At 39.7% G+C, this 18855-nt stretch overlaps 2 protein-coding genes across 4 annotated transcripts; both read left to right on the forward strand.

Annotated features, from left to right (window-relative positions):
* The first annotated feature begins 5336 nt into the window (after window positions 1-5336).
* On the forward strand, window positions 5337-8944 carry LOC124425360 (class E basic helix-loop-helix protein 23). Of its 3 annotated transcripts, none has more exons than XM_046965614.1 (5): window positions 5337-5941; window positions 6053-6224; window positions 6300-6589; window positions 6658-6881; window positions 7031-8944. In XM_046965614.1, exons 2-5 carry the CDS (start codon window positions 6084-6086, stop codon window positions 7258-7260), a joined length of 885 nt encoding a protein of 294 aa, XP_046821570.1. In that variant the 5' UTR covers window positions 5337-5941; window positions 6053-6083; the 3' UTR covers window positions 7261-8944. The 3 variants fall into 3 exon arrangements, with proteins under 3 accessions (XP_046821570.1, XP_046821571.1, XP_046821569.1); XM_046965613.1 differs by having other exon boundaries at window positions 5338-5941; window positions 6030-6224; XM_046965615.1 differs by having other exon boundaries at window positions 6030-6224; window positions 6658-7173.
* Window positions 8791-18763, forward strand: LOC124425357. Its single transcript, XM_046965607.1, has 9 exons — window positions 8791-8942; window positions 14183-14509; window positions 14635-14981; window positions 15125-15708; window positions 15839-16181; window positions 16243-16608; window positions 16708-16881; window positions 16977-17190; window positions 17552-18763. The coding sequence occupies exons 2-9, from the start codon at window positions 14198-14200 to the stop codon at window positions 17948-17950; spliced, it is 2739 nt and encodes a 912-aa protein (XP_046821563.1). The 5' UTR covers window positions 8791-8942; window positions 14183-14197; the 3' UTR covers window positions 17951-18763.
* The last annotated feature ends 92 nt before the right edge of the window (window positions 18764-18855 follow it).

Raw genomic sequence — 18855 nt, forward strand, 5'->3', positions numbered from 1 at the left:
GAAAGATAAAATTTTGGATCAGCTGTAGGTTTTCTCTACTACTGGCTAGAACGACCGACAACCTTCCCTTTACCGAATCGCCGGGGAATGGATCCCTACTTATCGTTTCATCATGCCGCTAACTAAAGAAAAACACTCGAGAAAAGTGATTACGTTCGATCGTCTACGATTCGTTACTTTATCTCTTTAGGCTGATATTCTAAGCGGTTTATATTATAGGCTCTTTTAAGGAGTACATAAAGGAGTACTTTGTAAACAATCGTATAAGAGTTTCACTTTGAGTTTTATCCATTGAATTGAATTTTCTAAAACTAAGATAGACGTTACAATTTTATTAGATTTAAACATATTTATTATTATTCAATTTGATTTGCATCTTTCTTAATTTCCACAGTTATTGCGAAGGAAGCTTTATTTGTAACAATGAGAAGTTATCTCCTTCCTTCTCTTGCAACGTCATATACATACGTAATACCGATAAGAAACATCCTTGATAATGAGCTTCCGAGAGGGCGAGGTCACAGAGAATAGCCGTTCTTCAATATCGGGTTTCATTCCGTCTAAACATCCCTGATATCCCGTAGTTTAATTTGATTCTCGAAAACATCCTCGATCTCTGCGCGTTTCTCATTACTCTCTCTCTCTCTCTCTCTCTCTCTCTCTCTCTCTCTCTCTCTCTCTCTCTCTCGCTCGCTCTTTCTTTTTCTGACGAGTTTGCGCGAGCATCTCGTTGGCGTCGAAAAGAAATTCACCAACACCGCTATACACTTTATAACGGAATAGCAGTCGTCTCGTTTTAGAATGTGGGGATTTAATTAAACGACGAAAATCAGAAAATAAGGAGATGGGTAAAAAAAGAGAAAGAAGACGAAGAGATAGAAGACGCGAGGTTTCATAACGAGAACGCAAGAAGAAAAGAGAAGAGAAAAGAGAAGAGAAAATAGAAGAAGGCAAAAAGGGGATGGTTCGGAGGGTGGTGGAGCCCTTTCGTTCGTTTCGCACCCATCCATCGATCGATAATGCGATCCGGCAAGGGTGCATCGAACGAATCGGAGAAATAAGGGCTGCTTTCTCCGATGTTGGCTGGTGCTTCTCTAGCAGGAGTCTGGGAGAAGGGGACCAACTTTTCTCTCTCTCTCTCTCTCTCTCTCTCTGTTTTTCTCGACTCCACCCTCACCTGTCGGTTAACACGGACTAGGAAGGTGGAGTATATGCGGCAACGGGCCATCCAGCGCCGGCACCAGCAGCAAGGTTACTCACTTTCCCCGTGCGTACTACCGATTCCTGCGTGAGTACTCGCGCGCGAGCGCACACTCACACAGTAGGATCACACTTAGTTGTATGTACGCCTGCCTACTACCATACCTACCGATTACTTGCGAGGATACGTGAGAGAGAAAGGGAAAGAGAGTAAGTGTAAGGCTGTGTTAGAAAGAGAGGGAGAGTAAATGAGCGTGAGTAAGAGAGAAAGAGAGTAGTTCGCGTTCCAACGAGAGGAGACGCGAAAAGCTCGTTCCATAGACACCACCACTGGAAGCAGTGATGAGAAAGGGAGAGAACGGCCGCGGTGGCTGTCGGCTACGGTGGTAGCGATAACCATAGAGGGGTCGCAGATCGATGGAGCAGTGACGTCACAGGGTGCGGGAAGCTGCGTCTCCATGGTGACCGCCAACAGACCCGGCCGCTCTCCTCTCTATCTTTCGCTCTTTCTCGCTCTCTCTCTCTCTCTCTCTCTCTCTCTCTCTCGCTCTCTCTATGTTTCTCTCCCTCTCTTTTTCTATCTCTTTTTCTCTCTCTTTCTATGGACCGTCCAACGGGCTTGAAATTTTATTAAATTTCATTTCTGCCCGCTACATCTCTCCGTTTCTTTTCCTCTCTCCCCCCCTCCACTCTCTCTTTCCTCTCTCTCTCTCGGTCTTTCTCGCTACCGACTCTTCTTTCCTTCCCTCACGTCTCTTTGTCCTTTCGAGCTTCTCGTTCCACCTCTCTTTCTGTTTTCTCTATCTTTGTCTCTCGTTTTCTCCTTCTCTTCCTACCTTTACACGATAAGCTCGTGCTCGCTCGCTCTTGTATTCTCGCTTCTCCACCTCCCGGTTACTCGTCCCTTTCCATGGCGCTTTTACGCACGAGAAGAATGCACGTTCTGCTGTTACACCGAGCAAAAAAAGGAAAACAAGAATACGAGCGCGACTATAACGACGAAAAGGTATAGAGAATATATATTTGGCATTAATTAGTAATTCTCCCGTTTTACGTCGTAGCCATTTTCCGATTTTGTCGATGGACGATATTGCGAATGTCAAGTCGTTTTCCCTTTCCATATGACAACGATCGATCTCTCTAATGTTAGGTCGGATCAGTTATTGACACTCGTACTAGCAAGATACGCTATGTCGATTATAAATAACGACGTTGTCACGATCGACGATCCAATTTGAAGTTTATTTAAATTGTGTCATATTCGAGAAATAAATGAAAATAGATGATATAAAGTATGAAAATATTATCTCATAGAGATATCTACAGACAGCGAAGGAAAAATTTTGATAAAAAAATTTGATAAAAAAAAAAAAAAAAAAGGAGAAAAAACACGTAATTAAAGCAACAAAGAGAAGATGGGTTATCAGCCTGGTATCATCGATTAAAGCTTCCAACATCCGTTACGATCTTCCATCCTTTTCTCGGAAAGTTGGATCGCCCGTTCTTCGTTCGTTCCCTTTTTCTTATCGTTGTTCTATCGAACGGAATATCAGCTCTTTTAAAAAAAGATGCTCCCAACTCACGGGACATTTTTTTAAATTAAAAAGAACGATCGATCATACTCTAAAGCTTTTGTAAATCTATTTTGCATCTTACCGTAATATCATGTTTAAATTTGTAGAATATGTTTATTAACGCAACGAAAAGGATTTTAATATGCGGTCTCGAATGAAAATATCGATATTAGCGAATAAATTTATAGGAAGGGAAGAATTTATAGAAAAGAAGAAATTCGATAGAATCCATTGGATATGATATTAATACGTCGTCGATCGAGAGAAACTTTGGTAAACGGGATAAAAGTAAAATCCACACGATCGAATTTACATGATACTCGTACATCGAGATACGACCTAACGCTTAATGCCCAACCAAGAATAACTCTTAAACAATAATCCTGAATGTATTTAAAATATCTTTAAAGGCCGTTCATATGACTAATATTATAACACGTTAGATTCTTGACTAATTATATCCACGATGATTTCGACAGTGACCCATCGAGAATGTCGTTATAATTTTTGCGATCACTGTACCTAGACCTCGCTTCGTGGGCAGAACGTTGAAGGGAGTACAGGAAGATTCAAGAGAGAGAGAGAGAGAGAGGGGGGGGGCGGGAGTGGAGAGAGAAAAGCACTTAGAATGAAAAAGGAAAGAGCATACACGCGTAGACTCGCACTAAAGTGAGAAAAAGTGAGGAAGAAAGGTAGACAGTGAAAGAGAGAAAAATAGAGGGGTCTGTGGCTGGGCTTGGTGGAGGAATATAAGGGTGAGAGCGAGAGAGAAAGAGAGCTGTTGCCGTTCGGTGAGTTGCCCGGTGAGGGGGTGTGTTTGGTCCGGGAACTCACGGTGATGCTGTATTGATCCGAGTGCACGAGCGGAGCTAAAGTAAGCCGAGGCTGGCAGAGCGTTGCCTTGGCAACTCCGTCCCTCATCCCTCAGGACTTTCCAGCGGTCGGACCAACCCTTCGTACCGAAAACCACCCCCGAACCACCCTTCTCTCTCTTTCTCTCACACTCTCTCGTTTCGTTATCTTCTCTTCTTTCCATCTTTCCCAACGCTTTATCAACGACTCTCTCTCCTACATAGGTCGATCTAGAGGTGTTAAACGCAAAGCGTACGCAAAAGACACGCATACTATCCAAGAAAAATCACACCCACACCTATACGCACAAGTCATGCACAAACGCGTTATATACTTTTTCCAGAATTGCCCCTTCCAGAATCCTTCGATACGCAGTTTTTCTTTTGGTTTTGCGGAAATAATCTCGTCTCCAGGAGGAAGAGAGAAAGAGGGAGATAGAGAGAGAGAGAGAGAGAGAGAGAGAGAGAGAGAGGAAACACGATAAGCCAACCCCTACTTGGTCGTCCTACGTGAAGGCTAGCAGTCTCCACCTTCGCGTTTAGGTACGCGACGTTGCTCGCGGTTCTTCTCCTCCCACATGGGCCACCACGCCGTCGTACCCTGTGTGTTACGTTACAATTGGCTTCGAGCAGCTCTCTCTCTCTCTCTTTTCTTTACCCTTAATCCAGCCCTTTTTTCTTTCCCTGCCTTCCTCACGATTATTCGGCCACCTCTTCTTTTGATATAATGACGAAAATCTTATAAACGATCGTTGTCGTGTTGTGGAACAAGCAAGAGATAAAGTTTCACGAAATTTTAAATTATGTTCTCTTGAGCTTCTTCGTGATTAAAATGACTGATAAAGAATAGTTTCTTGAGTACTACTTGAATTCTAATAAAATTGATGATGCTGATAAGGTAAAAATAGAATTGTAAAAAAGTATTGCTCTGCAACAAGGAAATATCATAGAACGTACTCGTTGCGAATGACGAACCCTCGACCGTCTCGTACGCGACAGATGCAACGAGCAATATGGCTTGGTTTAATGCGAGACCCGTCGACGGTTTTGATTCCAACATTATTATGCCGACGAGGCGATCAGGTATAACGCAGAACGGAATGCGTCAGCTGTCGATCCGTTCGTCGTCCTCGTTACAACTGTCTTCTCTTCTAGCCCTACATCGTTCCTGCAAATTGATATGTCATGTTACAGCACCTCGTTCTATATCCTGTTTCCCAATATTAAATATCTTTACGAACTATCTGTAACTCGAGTAACTTTGATAATTCCTTCGATAAAATCAAAAGATTTCACAAAGGATTAAAATTTAAAGTTCAATGATAAGTATCGACTTATTGCGATTTTACGTCGAACCTGACTCGACGGGTTATTTTTCATCGTACGAATCTAATAACTTTTATATCTTTGATCCTATGAAAATGTTGAGGCGTCAATGCTCTACGTAAGAAATTTAATTGGAAACTTGTTTCGAAGGAAAGAACAAAATGTATCGATTTTTGGAAACTTCTCTTTCGAAATTAAAAGGCGGGAATCCTTTGGATCGAATTTTTTTTTCCATCCATGTATCCAAAGGGTAAATGTGACAGATGTTTCGCGACCTTGAAAGTTGCACAAACATACGACAGAGTTCGCCAGGTATTGGTCCAGTGCAGCATCTTCCGACTCTGATTCTCTCTTCAGGAGAATCGACGAACTAAAACGGGGTAGTTTTGGATGCAATCTCTGCGCAGGACGTTCCAAACAATAAACGCGTGCGTGCTCGCGGAAACGATATCGCTACATTTACGCAGAATAATTTCGTTAAAAAAGAAAATTATCCTATCGAAAATTATCCCTTTGGAGAATCGTAATGGAAAAAGGGATCGTACGATTTCATAGATAAAAATAGAAATTAAATAAAATCGAGAGAGAGAGAGAGAGAGAGAGAGAGAGAGAGAGAGAGAGAAGGATATTTTTATTGAGGATCCAAGCAGGGCTGTCGCGTGTCCTTCGACGAAAATAAAATGGCAGTGATTTGGGCCGTTGATTACAGTCGATATGAGTGACATTATCATAAAAGGACATGATAATCTAAAAGAATATTTTTAAGAGGTTCCATCCTACGTTTTATTTTCTAGAAGAGAGAGAAAGAGAGAGGAAGAGAGAGAGAGAGAGATATATATATATAGAAAGTAAAGATATCATTTTGCGCTAAGATGGCTTACTACGCTCTCGTACGGAAAAAATGTTGCTGACTTTCTTCTCGTGATATAAGAAGAGTTCGAGGATCCTGCGCGGTTGCACATGACGGGAAGGCGAAAAGAAAAATAGTCGGTAAGTATAATAGTATTTTATCGATCACGTCAGGTCGCGTTTCAATGATTCGTTAATTGTGTTAAATTATACGAATGTGAATTTGTAGATAAAAATATTCATCAATTCAAGATCGAGGAAAGTCTCGGGGCTCTTCGGAGAGATGAGGTCGTACGACGGGGAGAGTAGTTCGACCGAGGACGATGACCGTAGAGAAAGTATACCTTCCGAAGCTCATTTACAGCAAGGATCCTGGCAACGTTCTGCGTCTCATCCAACCTGGGCTTGGGAACATCGTGCTGCTGTAAGTTGAGAAGAGTTGAAGACACTCGTTTAATACATTTTATGCATTCTTGTCTGATGCATCGACGTTTAACAGCATCCATTGGCTCCACCGTCGGCAGCATCCCTCGAGTCTATGTACTCCACACCGGGAGTATCTCATCCGAGTGTTTCTGGCCCACCAACGAGTTACTCGACCACCGAACATCCAGCGTCGGCGGCAGCAGCTGCAGCGGCGGCAGCAGCGGCTGCGGCTGCGGCGGCTGCTCCAGGACGAAGGACTCCTTTGGGGGCCGTAGGTCTTGGTGGATTTTATTTTCAACAGCAACCACAACCACACGCTTCGTCGAGCGCTTTGTCCGACGAAAATAGGCCCGATCACGAGAGGTAACGAAACGAGAGACTTCTTTTTCCATGGTTTTTTACTTTTTCTTTTTTTTTTTTTTTTACTATAGACCAGGAGCATCCAGACTCAATTGTCCGCCAAAATCAAAGACCACTCGTCAAGGGAAAAGCGTTCGATTGAATATAAATGCGAGAGAACGCAGAAGAATGCACGATTTGAACGACGCTCTGGATGAACTTCGTTCGGTCATTCCATATGCTCATAGTCCGTCCGTAAGGAAACTTTCAAAAATCGCCACCCTTCTCCTGGCGAAAAATTATATTCTGATGCAGGGTAATACTTTTCCAATCGATCAAAAACAAATGACATTTATTATATTAATTTACTGTACATACGTATGACGAAAGCGATAATGAGAGACGATTTATATATTTCCTTTTTGATAACCAAGATGCGAGACCAAATGAATATGGAAATTTTAGGAAACGCGTTAGAAGAGTTAAGAAGAGTAATAGCCGTCTTGCAATCACCCCATGCTCATACCACAGCTTTACCACCTACGCCTGTCTCCTACGATCTTCTTCAAGGATTCCCTGGGAAATTGTTTCAAGGCGTACAGGAAATGCAAGGACTTCCTGCGGGTGATCCACAAGTTGTAACGTCAGGCGGCCCACCGACCGACGCTACCGTTGCCAGTGGAGAATCGAATTAATATTTTTTTAAAATTTTCCTCGACTCTTTCATAGACATATTTCATACATTGATAGGTGCGATCATTGGTCGAACGAGACAAAATTCTATATATAAATTAGATTTCGTTTTGATATATCGAAATGATCTTTCGACTCGCGCGAACAAGTTGATCTCTTAATAGAAATATAAATTGAAAAAGTAGCAACTATATAATATAATGTAAGGATTAAGCGAACGAAAGTATTAGATGATAAGTTTTAATCCGTTGGACGAGTAACTCTAACGTAAAATCTCGCAAGAGAAGATTTATAATTTCTCTTCGATTTCGATTTAGATAAGCGCAGGTAATTTTTCAACGATATTCCTTCAAAAATTGTTAAAGAATAATCGAGAGCACATCGAGGGTTGGGTCATACTATCGTTGATAGCCTTAAGACGAAAGTTAGCGAAAGTATTAATAATTAAGAATAAGAAGTATTTTCTAGTCAAAAGGAAAACACTTAATCGAGCAATAAGATGACGTGCGTGATTTAGTCTTTCTTGTTAAGGGACAAAAGTCATGCAGGACGATAAACGAAACTTTAAAGTCCAGCCTGCAACACGATAGTCAATATAGGATGTGATATATGTCGAGGTATTCCAGTCATAGAGTACATAAAGATATTAAATATTCATATACATACATACATATATATATATATATAAAAATGCATAAATATATTTAATAATTTAAAGGAGCAATCAGTTTACAGCTTATTTATATACGCAATATATTTACTAAGAATTTATTGCATATATTGTGCCAAAGGATGAATCTTTTTATTAATATCGTAAAATTAGCGAGCAAAAAAAAATCCTTGTCTGCGAATTTGTTATAGAAATCTTCATTAAACGGCGTAATAAAGGTATAAAATAAAAGAGTTTTATATGTACGAGATAACTTCGCAAAGATCTATCGGTAAAATGAGAAAATCTCTAAAATATAAGAAAATCTCTACCTTATCGACGCATCTGTCGATGCAGCGTAACGTAGTTCGAACGTCTGGTCGCAAGTGGCGCAATAACGAACAGAGAATTTCTACGTTATTTCTTAGGAAGAAGAGTAAACCATTGCACCTGGCAAAATGTGATGACCTTTTCGTGATGTTGCAGTTAAGTAGATTGGCACGAATCGAACGTAAAAACAGTTGAGCTCGGTCAATGCGTATCTTTTGATAGTCGATAGATGTAGATCAAACTCGAAGAGAGGAAAAACGAAGATACGTGTCGCGCAACGACAAATATCCACGCCCACGTCAAAATTCTCGCAGAAAAGAAAACAATCAACGGGAAGTAAATTTTTCAAGTGGTCTCGCGCGAGCATTTCAAACGTTTCAAGTGTTTCACCGTCAGAGGACTCTGCGCTACTTACCTGTCACCTGAATTTTTACCTGTGGCTCTTTCGCTTTTGACCAATCGGACGTTCGACCCTGGGCCCTGCCGTCCCCCACTCCTCGACCTACTGCAGCCGTCCCCAAGCACGAAGCTATACGTAGTTCAGAAATTCCTGCACCGTAAGCGCGAAACGATCGTCCCATTATAGCGTTCCCACGCTTCCTCTTCTTCGATCGTGATCCGTGTAAAGTGTGAATCTTTTGGAGGAGAAAAAAAGAAAAAGGAAAAATAGAAGGAAACGTCCTTCGAGTGGATCGGGGAAAAAAAGGTGAGTCGAAATAGAACGTGGCTAGATATAAAAATCATGGGGCTTAGTAGGTTGAGGACCGATCGAGAAATCGATTGTGGTTGGTCAGATCGGTAGAGGTCGTTTCTTCGAAATGGCCTCGGCCGACCCCGAGGACTACGTTCCTTCCTTGGCGACGCCAAGAAAGGATATTTTTACGGCTAGGAAATAACCAGGGCACCTACTGACGCGTCCCTTATCTTATCGTTTCAATTCGTACGCCCTTCTTTTTCGAACAATCTTTCCAATTTCTTATCTTATACAAGGTGTCCTCCTTGTATGCTCAATCATTTTTCCTTTTTATTCTTTTATCCCAACGTTTCCTAACGATTTCACAGGGAAGTCTAGACAAATCATTTGAATAATAGCATCGCGTCGTTGATACGTTTACCCCGGTAAATCGATTCGTCGATATTCGGAAAGAAAGGAATGTGGGTGAAAATCCACAAATGATTTTGCGTCGACACAAAAGTACGCATCATCGACGCCGATGCGGCCAGTCGAATGGTACGGCGGATAAGAAGCTATTAATATATTTTTGCGTCAACGATGGAATTTGTAGCGCGATCAAATTTTATCTTTTGTCTGTATGTGATTTTCAAAACAGACGTTTACACTTTTTCTTTTTTCCGCACCCCCCCCCCCCCCCCCCGCCGCCATTGCTCGACTTTTAATACCGATAAAAAATAATAATACTCCAATATTGCAAAAGGATGTGAAATCCGTGCCTTATCGAGAGACAACACGATATAGAAATCGCGCAGCGTTGCAGGTTTTCACTTCTTCTTTTTTCCTTCCTTCCATTCTTGGTTGATCGATGACAAAACGTTTATAAATATTTTCATTACCATTTCCTCGAACTAATTTTCCTGTTGCCGTGATTAAATTATCGAATGTTCCCCGATATTTCTCCTTCATCCAATAAAGATATAGGATAAAAATGTTCCTAGTCGAGGAATAACAAACAACGAGTGAGACACAAGGTTCGGTTATTCGCCAAGGTGTCGATCGTCGATACTCTCTAACGAGACACTCTTCGATTATCAATTGTTACACACGTGACAACTCGATCACGCGAATAGCTCTTGCATTATTATACGCGAGCATGCTACAGGATCGCGAGTGAGCGTAGTAATAATAAAAACGTTTTAATGCCTAGTACGAAGACGTAAATAACGCCTAAGATATAGAAAGGACATCTTCTGACATTTAGTAAATTTGTCTCGATAAAAAGCTAGTATACTTGTTTCTATCAAAAATAAATATTAATATCTTCGTAGAATAAATCTATTTCTGACTCGGCAATGTTCTTTCATGATTTTTCATCGCCTTATATGCCTTGTCATCGTTCTCGCTGGCAAAACGATTATTTCACGCACGTGGTACACGAAAGGGGATATACGATTCGCGTCCTTAAAATCGACGCTTTATTTGCGCTATTTATTTTATTGACGTCAGCGTCACAATACGTTTTAAGATAAATTCCTTGCCCTTAGATGGACACTATCGAGTTGATTACGCAATAGCAAGGTCAGTGTCCAGAGAGCGTTGATCTATTTTTAAGCGTGGAAAGAGCGCAGTCAAAGTTCCTCCTGCAACTCAACACAACCGGGATTGAGATTGCGAAATCGGTCGAGCTCGCGAGGAATGACGGTCAAGGTGTCGTCGTCATAAACCTTCCATTGTATGTACCATCGTACAAAATTTATCATCGTCCGTTCAGTATGTATACGTAATTGTCGCGTAAAAATAAATAATTATACTTAGTCGAGACTAGAGAAATTGTTCGAAAACGAATAATATCATTATCTCTTTCCACAACAAAATTGGGGTATTATTTCTAATAATTCCTTTTCGTTTCGTTCGATAGAAAAGAAGATATTTTCAAGTGTTTCGATCGTTTCCGAGCAGCTCGTCACGTCGTGTATCGGCTTGCGAGTCAAACTCAGACAGTCGGCGCCAACCGAGCGACTGTGTTTTCCTTTAAAGCGAAAGAATTCCAAAGGCCTCGAGTGACAGTGGCCACTGTATTTCCTTTCTTCTTTTCTGTATCTCTCCGCCGTATAGTATATACTCCTCTTAGGTCGTTACCTGACCTTTCCATCTTTCTAGAGACCTCGAAGTTTTTTTCTTTTTTCCTCTCTTTTTCTCAATTTTGAAACTCCATTCGGAAGCTTTCGAAAGATAATTATTTTCTTCGCGTTCTTTTCGAGGCTAGACGATTTTCTTTCAATCTCGGAGATGATCAAAATCGGTGATGATCATCGAGCTTGGCTCTCTTGAACGTTTGGGAGGGAATGAATACGGAGTGGAAGAGCCGGTTCTTCGCGAGTTGAACATTGAATCGCGCATTCCGCCACTATTACTCTATTGTTGAGTTCGTCGTCGAGACTGGAAGAGACATACGGATCATAGAAATTAATGCGAGACCGTAACTCGTTGACCAGCCTCAAGATGCCATACCTAAATTACGATCTACGTAACGTTTATTTATACGAGGATCGCAATACGATCCTCGTATTTGTATTCTAGTCTCTAATATTCGTTAACATTGTCATTGATTATCGAGTAAACATTACATAAATCGTATACATCTACAATTTCGCTCTTAAACTAACGATAGCTCTTTTACGTAATATGTATTTCGTTTATAATCCTCGCCGTCTATCGTTTGAAAATTAATAAGAAATCGTATTCGATCCGATGGAAAAAAATATTTTTTTCCAACGAAATGGAAACTTTAATACGCAAACGCGTAGTTAAAAATGCTGATTATGTTTCGTTAAGCGAACGGCCAACGTAATTTTAAACGCGATAGCGCTTCAACGGGGAAGGTAATTGGTAAAGCGATCTACGAGTGCCAAAGTCCATCGACGATTCTCTTTCGCTTCTTGCCAAGGAAAGGAGCTGTTGCTGCGTCGGCATCTGAGACAAAGCAAATATGTTCTTCTTGGAAGGTGGAACGAGAGATGCAAATATATGTGCGCCGATAAGGAATGAGCCGATAAGAAAAGTTAGAACGCATTTTCTTAAAGAAGAGAGCGGTAGCAAGAGACATTTTCTTTCGAAACGCAATATCGGGACTACAATGCACTATCGGATAACATTTTATTTTATTAATTTATCTATATGCACTTTATCTTTTCACGTCAAATGGAAAAGATTCTTCGCTTTTCTTTAGAACGAAACGTATGCATAAAGTCTCGTTAAGGTTAAACGCGCCCTGTCACTTAATTGCAAACATCTCGACGGTAGCAGAACGTTACGTAAATGCCAATTACGATGTAAAAATATTTATGAGACGAAACGAGAGCGACGATGTAACGAGCGTTAGCTCGTTCGAGAAGGGATCGAAGAATAACTCTTTCCTGATATTCAACGAGTATTATTCTTTCCTATTCGTTCTCAACCGGTTGAAAAAGCTGTCGACCTCTCGCCATTCCATTCGCCATTCAAACCAACGTTACAACGACTGAGAAATAGATACCGAGGATCATCGACACACAGCTCCTGTGTGAAAAGAACGAAGGCGATTCGTCATTCGAGACGTTACGTTTCGCAAGTTTGCCTCGACCACGATCATTCTCTATCGTTCCAACGTTAAGACAGCCAGTTAATATGGCTTATCTCGAGATTCGAACCGAATATGATTCGACCGAGGTGTTTTAAGTAGAGACTCTCTTCGCTTAGTTTCGAAAAACTATATCGTTGCGGAAGATTTTTACAGAGGCACCTTTGGATCGAAAGAGGGCGGGGGAGAGAGAGAGAGAGAGAGGATGAGCTCTCGGAGAAGAGACCACCTGTGCTCGCGGTCAACGCCGCGACACAGGGGTAACTTTACCTGCTCGCAGGACTTGTGGAACTGTCGAGATTTTTGAAGATCCGAACAAAGGGTCCAGCTGCTCTCGGTCGACCCTATATTCTTGATACCACCTCTGCTTCTACCTACCTTTTCCGTCTCCGTCTATGGCTTCCTACAGTTATTTACCGACTTTTTATCTTCAAATACTTTTCTACCTGTCAACAACTTCTTCTTTATTCAAACGGTTTAAAAATAACAAAATAAATTGAATGTTTATCAAGTATTTTTCCTCGCTTTCGTTATTCCGATTAAAATGAGAACCACGATTGATAAAGGATAAACGAATAAGCTCGATCGCGATGCACCTAAAATCGTGTTATCTAACTCGATAAAGAGTGATCATTGATATCAATTTCAATCGTGTTTGTCGATTCGCGTTGTTGAACGTTTCTTAAATCGTCGAAAAAACGTGAAAGCGTTCCCACAAAACGGATGAAATTTCATCGATACCACGGTACACGTATCACCTGTATTTATTCATTCTTTTTTGTTTTTTTTTCTTTTTTCTTTTTTTAAAAAAAGCATCAAATAAATTATCGCCATATTGCTTAACGACGAGCGCTAGACAGATAACATCTTATCGAGACCATTCTTTAGCGTATTATCAGTTTCTTATTATTGTTATTATTTTTTCTTTTCCCTCTTTATGTGCTCGGACGTACGCAATAGTCACATCGTTTATACTTTCCCAAGAGACATTCTAGTATTTTTCACGTAACAAAATCAACTTTTATCTTATCTCCTTTGGCAAACGCAATTTAAGATTGTATGATCTCTTAAAAAAAAAAAAAATAAGACACGGAGAAGAAGTGGAAATATGAAAAGTTTAACAAGCTTTGCTTCCTCCGATCGACGCTAGTACGTAGTTAATATGAAATCGATCGTGCGTAAAAAAAAAAAAAAGAAAAGAGGAAAAAAAGGATAGCCTTTCTTCGTGGTAATTCGAAGCTTCGATCCTTCTTCGGGGTGCTTCTTCCCATAGTCTTCCATTTCTTTCTTTTCTACTCCTTTCTCGCGTTACTAAGAAAAAGAGAAAAAAGAAAAGAAAAAAAAAGAGAGATGCTACACTTCCTGCATAGCATCTTGCGTTCGATGATAGGATTATCCTGTAAATCATGCTGTAAATCAAACCGATTAATTTAAACGGATTCATAAAGTATATACCATAAAATACGTAAAATCATGATTTTATACTTGAGCTCACCAGGAAGTTGTTATTATCGATGTTTCTTATCGTAGCTTCGAGATAACTCGGTGGGTGGCTTTTTCTCTTAAACAATGAGTCCAATGTTCTTGCACGCATAAAACGTACAATTAATATATTTTAATTTGTTTTAATGGATTTTCTTTTTTCTTCGCAGGATACGAAACAAAATGAAAATCCCAGCAGCTCTGCTGCTGAGCATTCTGTGCTTGTTCTTGTCGACAAGAAGAACGAGCGCAGCTTTGGCATCGAACTCGAATCTGCCTAATCAACTCATTCGAGAAGATAGTTTTGCGCCGAATGAATCGTCGAATGTTAAATATGACGCTTCGACGACCGTACCAGACGGAGTGGACAAGAAAGTCATATTATCGGAATACGTGAAACCATTCGACAATCCAAAAACAGCACTTCTTCAGGAGATTCGTACTTTGGACGAGAATACAAATGATCGTCAAACTAATGATCCCGTTCTTCCAAACGTTCGTAATTATCTTTAATATAAATTCATAAGAATAATGAGATTAATTCGAAATATATCTTCATCTATACAGATATACGTATGCATGTATAGATTATGAATATACATTAAATTTTATAATTATAGGCTCAGGTAAAGCTGAAAAAGGCAACATCCTCGCCAACAAAATCTATCAACGTGAATGCAAAGGAGAAAATAAATGGTTCGGAAACGAAAAATCCCGTTTTCAATAAGTTATTAGAAGCCGAAGATATGGAATACGTTGGAAATTACAATGGTCAGAATTCTGACGATAAGAACGATAACAGTGACGAAGCCGAAAACACGGACAGCGAATATATCGACGATTACAACGAAGACGATGATATCGACGATGATCTCGAGGAAGACGACGATGACGACGACGATGACTCGACCAATTGCCCCAAACATTGCAAATGTATGGGACATTACATCGCTTCGGTAACGGCAACGTATGTTTCATGTTATTCGTTTATCTAGCGATAAGTAATTATCGGGAAATGCTCGTAAGGATTTTTCTTCATTTATATTAAAATTTCACAATGCACACTCTGTTCGTTCCAAAGAGAATAAATATTTCTTTTTTTAAACGCAGGTGTACCAAACTCGTTGAACAACAATCTTCTGATCCTATCATAGGCGGTTTGCGATTAGAAAATGTCGGTGAGGTTCGTCTTGGTCCGCACGCATTAAAATCCCGTGGGCTGCAACAGTTGGGAAATATAAAGATCACGGACACTCGTATCGTCTATATCGATCGTACGGCCTTTGACGGTATCTCGTTCCTTTTCTCCGTCAATCTTACAAGGAACGCGCTTCAGGACATTCATCCCCAAACCTTCCAGAATAATTCGCAGCTGAGTCTATTGACCATTTCCGGAAATCCCTTGAGATACGGTCAATATTTCAAAGGGACGAAACATTATCTCTTCGACGCACCTACCGTCACCGAGCTCGTTTTTTCTAACAACGGTTTACCAAAATTGCCACGTACGGCTTTTCAAAAGATGCAGAGCTTGGAGTACATCAATCTAAGTAGAAACAGACTGAAGGAAATCGAAAAGACCCTTTTTGATCCGTTGAACAATTTGCTCGAGGTGGACTTGTCCAATAACTTGTTGAACGAAATCCCAATCGAGCTCTTCAATAACAATTCCTTGGAGACTCTTCGTGTCTCTGGTAAGCTTATCGTATCGAAACTACGCCGCTCGATTTAATCTATTACCAGAAGAGTTAATAGTTTTTTTTTTTTTTTTTTTCCCCTTTTTTCTCTTTGATAAAACGTGTTGATTTTCTTTGTTCGTTTTAGGAAACAATTTATCAACTCTAGCTAATATAAGAGCTTCGGAATTGACAACGTTGGAGGCAGCCAGAAACAAAATTAAGGTTATAGCGAAAGACGACTTATCGGGTGTACCACTTTTGGAACAATTCATTGTTAGTTCGAATGGAATGAAAAGAATACATCAACATGCGTTCATGAATCTCGACCAATTAACGTATCTCGATGTCAGCGATAACAAGTTGACTTCTTGGTCCGAACATCATCTCAGGACTAATGCAAGATTGCAGGTCTTGTTAATGAACAATAATCCTGACTTAGGAAGCTTGCCTGTTTTCAAAATTACTGGTTACGAATACAACACGTACAGGTGATTGTCATTGTCTCTGAAATATTATTTGCTTCTTCACTAATAGCCTTATCATTTTTAGCACTTATCGTTTGGAATGTTCGAATTGTGGTTTGGAACGATTGGAGCCTCAAACATTCGACGACATGCCGGCTTTAACCAAACTGAATTTATCCAAAAATCGTCTTACCGGTTTACCTAACGATCTTTTCAAGTTCCTATTTTCTCTTCAAGAGCTTGACCTTTCAGAGAACCTAATAGCAACCTTAGAACCAAATATGTTCCGTGGTGCTGTCACCTTGATGAAAATTAATCTCTCTGGTAATCCCTTAGTAACTTTGCAAGTTGCTCCATTTCTGCTGACGCCTTCGCTTAACAAGCTCGACGTGAGCAAATGCGAGTTGGAAAGAGTCTGGAGCGAGGCTAGAGTTCCTTTGAAGAAACTTCGGTAAAAATCTCGAAATATTATACTTAAATTTTTAAACGAAGATAAGAAATGAGAAAGTCCAAAGATTTAACATATTAAATTTATATTGCGAATCGTTAGATTCTTATCGGTTAGCGGTAACTTACTGCGACGAATCACTTTGGAAGAACTGAAGGCCATGCCGAAACTTTCAGCCTTGGATTTGTCGCATAATCCCTTGGACTGCGACGAAGATTTTAATACGGCTGTCGAATGGTTAACCGCTCACGGTATTACACCCATCGAGATACGCACGTGAGATAGAAGCATTCTATATTTACTGATTCCTCGATCGTTCCTTTTTTTCTTTCTTTCTTTCTTTCTTATGTTTGTTTAATCGTTTTCGACAGGCACAGTATTTATGGCGATAACATGGATTACTCTGACGCGGAAGGCATCACGCAGTGGAAAGATTTAGCGAAAATCGTTTGCGATGGTGTCGAGGATGGACCACCGTCTAGAATGATACCTACCCCAATAAAGTCAAAAGTCATCTTCCCGAGATTACTCAGTGACGTAGAGAACACGAATTCTCTTTTAAGCGGAGATCTCGAAGACAACGAGGTAAGTCGAATCAGTTATTTTTTTGTTTTTTTTTTTTTTTTTTTTCTCTAGAATAATTATTTTCTTATATGGCACCTAAAGACAAGCATCACTTCATACTTCATTAGAGCTTACGAGCGCCACCCGTCAACGAAAGATATCCTTTACCCTTTTCATCTTAAGGATTTTGTTATCCTTGGGAACAAATTTCTTACTGATAAGTGATATTTACCGAATATTACCGACCAAGTATAAAAATTAATGCATATATTTTGCATGCGCGATTAACGCCTTTCAATACCTTTTCAAAACTGTAATTGAATTAATTCAAATCGCTAATTTCAAAAGCACCTTCCATTTTTTACGTCTATTCTTTCTTCAGGATTTAAAAGCATTCGATCATTTCACACAATCGGACGATGACGACAGAGCATGGGAGGAGAATCAATATACAGAATATGGAGATTATATGATGGAAGCATCAAGTTATCGACCATGGTACAGTAATGCACTTTGGCCTATACTAACTGTCATCGTGGTGACGTTAATAATCCTTTTATTGGTTGCTCATGTGGCTATCACTGTGGCGAAACGTCGCGGTCGTAGTCCAGTCATCAGACCACCGATGATCCTTCGTCAAGGTCTCGTCGATAACAAAAATTGTGGTTTGGTTTACAAGCCTCTTCAAGAAGAAATTGCAACTCCTCATATGCCTAAAAGAGGTAGCTTTTACTCGAGCAGTACCTTCCATTATGACAAGATCGTACCCGAGAGCGTATAAACGTATTAATATTCGTTTAAATAAAAGGACTAATTGAAAGTCAATTGATAAATCGATAAATGTGAAATAATCCAATCGATAGGATGAACATGAAAAAGGGTGGTATGTTTTTATGAATTTATTAGCGTTTTTATTAGATATTACAAGTATTTTACTGATCGAATTATTTTATCCGTTCGTCGAAGACGAACCTCTTCCGTAAGAAAATACAAATGAAAATGATTTCGCGATACCACGAAGAATCGCGAATTTTTTTAGTGCCTTTAAGCATTTGTGCTTTCGAAATTTTTATTATCGAGTAATTACGTAAAAGAAGCAATCGATCAATCGTATAATTGAACGAACATTCGTATCCTTAAGAGATAGACGATGGTTTTTGCCTTTTAAGAGTACAAAGGCAATCGAATAAATCGATGGGAAAAATGCAAGTACAAGATATGTTTGGGAAGACGGTGTCCACGATTAATTAATTATACATGTACATTTAATTAATAGCGCATACTAGTTACTTTCGATGTGGCCAGTGTATCATAAGAGAGTGCAAGAATGAGAAAAATAAAAATTATAATGCAAGCTCGAATTCGAAACGCTGCCATAGTAATATATGCCAACTGTATGTTTTTTTTAAAAGTTCGCAGTTTTTTGATCACTTTAATAAAAACTGTTTTACAAGTAACGAAAGAAAAACTGCTCTTTCGTAGTACGATATTAAGACTAACATCTTATAGAACGAATGGGTACACTTTTATGTGCGCTACTATATTCTGTAAATAATATATAACGTTTTAATAAAAATTGAAATAAATTAAAAAATAATCAAAGTAATTTTTCCCTTCTAGTTTTTACACAAATCACTGGTAGATTATTTAATGAATGATCTTGAATTGATATTTAATATGCGTACA

Source organism: Vespa crabro, chromosome 7 (genome assembly GCF_910589235.1).
Source record: "Vespa crabro chromosome 7, iyVesCrab1.2, whole genome shotgun sequence".
NCBI lineage: Eukaryota > Metazoa > Arthropoda > Insecta > Hymenoptera > Vespidae > Vespa > Vespa crabro.

What these genes read in the sequence shown, in the direction of transcription:
- LOC124425360 (XM_046965614.1), top strand. Translation starts at nt 6,084, where the DNA reads ATGAGGTCGTACGACGGGGAGAGTAGTTCGACCGAGGACGATGACCGT. An exon ending in CTTGGGAACATCGTGCTGCT is followed by an intron (nt 6,225 to 6,299) that starts GTAAGTTGAGAA and finishes GACGTTTAACAG; the next exon opens with CATCCATTGGCTCCACCGTC. An exon ending in AATAGGCCCGATCACGAGAG is followed by an intron (nt 6,590 to 6,657) that starts GTAACGAAACGA and finishes TTTTTACTATAG; the next exon opens with ACCAGGAGCATCCAGACTCA.
- LOC124425357 (XM_046965607.1), top strand. Translation starts at nt 14,198, where the DNA reads ATGAAAATCCCAGCAGCTCTGCTGCTGAGCATTCTGTGCTTGTTCTTG. An exon ending in TACGAATACAACACGTACAG is followed by an intron (nt 16,182 to 16,242) that starts GTGATTGTCATT and finishes TATCATTTTTAG; the next exon opens with CACTTATCGTTTGGAATGTT. An exon ending in ACACCCATCGAGATACGCAC is followed by an intron (nt 16,882 to 16,976) that starts GTGAGATAGAAG and finishes CGTTTTCGACAG; the next exon opens with GCACAGTATTTATGGCGATA.